The sequence below is a fragment of the Sphaeroforma arctica genome, assembly GCF_001186125.1.
Source record: "Sphaeroforma arctica JP610 unplaced genomic scaffold supercont1.1258, whole genome shotgun sequence".
Lineage (NCBI taxonomy): Eukaryota > Ichthyosporea > Ichthyophonida > Sphaeroforma > Sphaeroforma arctica.
In genome coordinates, this window is record NW_014039300.1 from 8,437 (window position 1) to 14,143 (window position 5,707).

A 5,707-nucleotide genomic window follows, 5' to 3' on the forward strand; every position below is an offset into this window, starting at 1 on the left:
ATTCAAGAGTACATGATATCTGAGGCCAACCAACGATACACGCGCTTTCACAATTACTACCTGGAGATCTTTCCAGCAATGAGCTGAACAGCCTAGCCTTATAAGTGAACGCAGCATCTGAGTATAAACATATCAACATCTTATACTTACCCATCTACAAACATATCTATATCTTATACCTATCCATTTATACCCTTATCTACATCTTATACCTACCCATCTATACCCATATCTATATCTTATATATACCTATCTATACCCAGACAATTCACATATCTACACCTACCTGAGCAACATCCAAGAAGTTGTGAGCCTTCTCAAACACCTTGTGGAAACGCTCCTCCGCACGCACTCTACTGGACTCCACCAGCGCCTGTACCATAAAGGAGGTATCCCACAGCTGAGATCCGTTGGTGCCGTTCATCTTCATGCCATCTCTGCCCATCCACAAGTAGTCGTCCAGTCGGAACACGTGTTGTCTGGGTTAGGCCCAATTAAAGGGGTGTGTGGAGGGGTGAGAAGAATGATGTGTGCTAGAGTTAACTGCGATTACTCGGGACAGAGCACGTGTTGTCTGGCGTAGGGCCAAACGAGGGTATGCAATTAAAAAAAATGAATTATACATATATATATATATATATATATATGAATATATATAAATAAATTGTTTACTCTGTTGTGTACTAAAATCAGATTGCTATCGCTGTGATATATATATATATATATGAATATATATAAATGAATTGTTTACTCTGTTGTGTGCTAAAATCAGATTGCTATCGCTGTGACCGGGCTCGTGCTGTGGTTTCTCAGTGTACCATACAGTGCATTCACGTATAGACATTGGATCAGAGTGCGTGATGTGTGGGGAATCCAGAGAGAAGTGTGTGCCACACATACGAGTACGGGATCGATTGAGTGCGATATGTACCAGTAACAGACCTCTCCTGATTTATTTCAGTATGTAATAGACGAAATGTTGTTAAGTTTAAAACAGGAATAAGACAAGTAATGTACGGATGATAGGGGATTTACTGATGTGGTTTAAGATTTAAACAGGAATAAGATAGTTACTGTACGAATGATAAGGGGTTTACTGGTGTGGTATAAGATTAAAACAGGAATAAGATAAATGACAAGGCTTTTACTGGTGTGGTATAAGATTAAAACAGGAATAAGATAAGTACTGTACAAATGACAAGGCTTTTACTGTTACTGATGTGGTTTATGATTTAAACAGGAATAAGATAAGTACTGTATAGATGATAAGGGTTTTACTGATGTGGTATATCGGATGAATAAGTCTGACGAGTTGGTAGTGCAGCACATGTCATGGACGTCCAACACCCATCATACATGCTGAATAGCATCATATGAACTAGATACCCCATATATTGCTAAAAAAACCACATACAATACACATTCATCATATGGAAGGCATCCCATAGGCAGCTGTAGCGAAGTGATAGAGGCGACACTTATCACACCTGAACTCGTGGCTATCCTTTCCTTTCGTTAGGTATACGGACAACATGTTCATCATCTTATTCACCGGGCCGATGCAGATGTACTTGGTATTCTCGTCTTCCTTTTCCACCCCGACGGTGTAGATCCAGTCAAGAGCCCTATATATATATATATATATATATGGGACATTATTGTGAAGCGGTCTATTCGAGGTGCAATCTGAACACACCCGAGTGATTCGGTCTCACATACATATGCCCAAAATAGGGATAAACGTATACATATGCCTACAATAGGAACAATCAACAACCGTTGATTAGTATAGCTATCCCCACACCGTGGACATCATACACCTCTAAAGTCAAAGTCAAGGGAGTGCCGTAGTAGATGTATATGGGTGAACCAGACCAAACATGCACAACTCTGCATCGTATACCTGTATATGAATACCTAGACCATTAACAGCCCACCAATATCTCAAGTAAATAGCTCCCAGCTCCCATTGCCCTTACCATTTACAGATGACTTTGGGCCGTAGATGCATATGTGTGAACCAGACCAAACATGCGCAACTCTGCATCGTATACCTGTATATGAATCCCTAGACCATCAATAGCCTACTACTAACCCAAGTAAATAGCTCCCAGCTCCCATCGTCCATACCATTTACGCATGAATTTGGGCGCGATCGCCTCGTATACGTTGAACATCTTGAATACTATATTTAGAATCCACGTGTGAGGTGCATACAGGTCCTCTTTGGCCACGTTGCTGCGTTGCTCTGCCCAGTTTACCGTGCTGTAGGGCTCGAAGATCAGTTCTGTGGTGTGCAGGTGCAAATGAGCAGACGAGTGCACCCGTTTGTGAATACACGTTAACGGCGGGTGTCTCCCGTTGAGCGTCTGCAAACGATTGGAATACTCAGACAGTGCATGTGATGTACATCCGTAATTCCCTCTATACGAGTTATCTGCCGCAGACGACGGCACAGCTATTGATAATACAGATCTCAATGGTATTCGGGAGGCTATTACAGGTGCGAATATCTCTGTGTGAGTATGCTTTCACAGTCCGCCGATGTAAGCAGCATTGTTCATGTGCACGTATGTAGATCAATAAAAGGAGAAGAATGTATCAAACTCTGTATATATAGTTTGATAGCACGGCTGGTGGTAGAGGTGAACGTATTTATAAAATGTGTACACGAGCCCAACACACACGCCGCTATTTGCACCAGCATGTATACGGTATATATATATATATATATATGTAATCATGTATGTAAACAGTATGAACATTTATAATATCCATGCCTCAGCTCAAAATCCGCAAGGCAGATTTCTAGCACTAGTGTGGTATTCGCAGTCGTTCACTCACGAAGTATACACCGTTAGCCTACGTCAGCCCACCCCCGTACGCAAAGAACTATATATACACCATACACGCACCCCTGAACAACAACACCTTCTCTTAAACTCTGCACAAGCGGATCATTCGCGTCTGTCTGATACTTGAGGCCGTACACGTACGTCATGGGCATGTACACAGTACGGCAGTAGCTCCACATGCGGCTCGGGTGCATGGGGAACCAACGTGGTAGCAGCATCATCTCCGGCAATAGCGAGTTCATGCCATCCCTGCGGAAGTGTATGGGTCAGTGAAACACCTTATTAGTACCGTGCCTGAACATAAACGCCAGCAACAGGGGTGAGTAGACATGCATGCATAAACAATGATTGTTGTATTACGTACAAAGGTATACGTGAGCACGGGAGTGTGTGAACTGCGGCCTATAGAAGTAGAGTGCAGATACATATAGCCGCGGGACTATACCCGCAGTAGTGTGTGGGTACATACAGCCACATACGCGTATAAACGTATGTACTGATCGCCAACACATACCAGGTCAACGGGCCAGCTGGAGCTAAAGCGTTCACGAACGTAACGTTATACACTCGGGAGAGCGTACTAGCGATTGGGTGTTCAATGAACTGCCACCAGCACAACACAGCACACACATGCGTACTATCTAGAGTCTCACAGCACACACACATGCTTACTTATCTACAGTCTCACAGCACGCACACATGCTTACTTATCTACAGTCTCACAGCACACACAAATGCATAGTTATCTACAGTCTCACAGCACACACACAAGCTTAGTTATCTACAGTCTCACAGCACACTCACATGCTTACTTATCTACAGTCTCACAGCACACACAAATGCTTAGTTATGTAGAGTCTCACGGAGAGTGTCTATTCGCTTGTAGTATAGGCGAACGAAAAGGACAACTCACCTCGCAAGCAAATAGGCTATACGCACACACCTGTGACCTGTATTGTCTACTACCTACACTCCATTGGAAAGTGTGCCTACGGAGAGCACATTAATGTGACAGTGTGGTGTTGACCAGTTATCTCTGCCACACTGTAACTTGTAACTTGCACCTTTTCCTTATAATACAGATGATAGGCTAGCGTGTAGTATGCTAATAGTCCGTACATAACCAACATATAGAACTTGCCCAGTTGTGGGATGTCCGTGCGCTTAAAGCACGATATACACCAAAGTACACCACACCTCATCAATTGTCCTGGACTGGATTACACTTGAACTACACTCCTCACAAACGGTTAGAACTTTGCCCCAATTTGGGATGCTCAACCATTCAAAGCACAAGCGGTCAGCCGATAACACGATACCTCCTTAATTGTCTACTACTCACTTACCACTGGAATACATTCATCACCGACAGCCAGAGCTTTCCCCATTGTGAATTGTACAAGCCCTTTAAGCACAATTATCCAGTCAGCCGATAACACTACACCTCCTTAATTGTCTACTACTCACTTACCACTGGAATACATTCATCACCGACAGCCAGAACTTGCCCCACTGTGGGATACCCAAACACCCTCCCCTTGCTTCGAGCCACTCCCGTGCGTTCGCCATGCGCTTGTCCTCACGGGCAACCCCCAGTATGCGCATAGTCACGTAGTTGAGTGACGTTCCCATTACTGTGGAGGCGCATGCCGTGTGTAAGCCCCAGCTTTATGGCCGAAAAAAATAGAAAAAAATAGAAGTATATGAATACAGGTAATGAAGTTCACTTATCACAGGTATACGGCCGATAACTCGAGTAAAACATAAAATGCGCATGGTCACCTAATTGGAGTTTTGAGGTTTAAAGAGGTTTAGGAGTTTAGGGTATTAGGGTTTAAAGGTATAGGCTTACATGGGCATAGACCCCATGCAGATTAGAGGTATGTCTGTACATCCACGAGAATTGAGTGAATGTCGAAGTATATAAATATATAATATATATATATGTGTGTGTGTGTGTGTGTGAAACACACAAATATACTTGCTATTGTAAGAACCCCAACATACACACAGTAGAACTTGTCTAATGGTCTTTGATTTGGCACACAAGATTATTGATGCACAAATAAAGACCGACTGCCGATGTGGAACGGGCGTGGGTGTGTGCGATGGGTCTGTATGGTACATTTACAGGGTGTTGGTTCAGTTCCCACTATCCTTCGATACTGGTAGTGAATGTAGGGATAAAGATTAGTAAACAATAACGGATAACACTTGCCGCACACACACACATGAACCATCGCATTGCAGGGCTATAGGGTAGTCTTTGGACGACCATGCAGCTGTGAGAGAGCCGTGTGGTACATATTTGGTTCAGCATCTGCGGATGTCCGAGAGCTAGCAGCAGCCGAGATCATATACGACGACGATGATAAAAATGGACCACTGTTAGTACTGAAATTGTGCTTGACAGTGAGCTGGGTTTGGTATTGGTCGCGGCGTAGGTGCTTATTTTGGTACACGTGGCCATATAACGAGCTTGCTCAGGCTTGCGCATTTAGGCCTATACAAACATACCCTCCATCATCGTTCTGTAGATTAGATAAATACCGAACTATCTCGGCCTTGTTCGGTTCTGGGATAGGTGTTTTTGTGACGTAGTTGACTATGGCATAGCCGGGCAGCAAGAACATGGGTCCACCGTAGTCACCCGCCCAATGTCCATCCTCAGTCTGCAGCTGACCTGTATAAAACATGGAGATTACGCACTATCAACGTATATATATATATACATATATATATACGTATATATATATATATATATATATATATATATATATATAATTATTACTTACTTTATTAATATATATANACTATAGTAGTACGTAGTGTAGTAGTTAAGTAATAACTTA

At 43.0% G+C, this 5,707-nt stretch overlaps 1 protein-coding gene across 1 annotated transcript in view; it reads right to left on the reverse strand.

Moving 5' to 3' along the window:
- SARC_10459 (hypothetical protein) overlaps positions 1–5,707 on the reverse strand; it is a gene marked incomplete at its 3' end in the record, with an annotated part of 16,135 nt that overhangs the window by 7,750 nt on the left and 2,678 nt on the right. Inside the window, exons 3-8 of the mRNA XM_014295498.1 lie at positions 5,373–5,538; positions 4,327–4,521; positions 2,932–3,104; positions 2,131–2,287; positions 1,488–1,625; positions 287–479 (exon numbers count right to left, since the gene is read on the reverse strand). Of these exons, the coding sequence (XP_014150973.1) occupies positions 287–479; positions 1,488–1,625; positions 2,131–2,287; positions 2,932–3,104; positions 4,327–4,521; positions 5,373–5,538 (1,022 nt within the window). The remainder of the gene's footprint in view (positions 1–286; positions 480–1,487; positions 1,626–2,130; positions 2,288–2,931; positions 3,105–4,326; positions 4,522–5,372; positions 5,539–5,707) is intronic.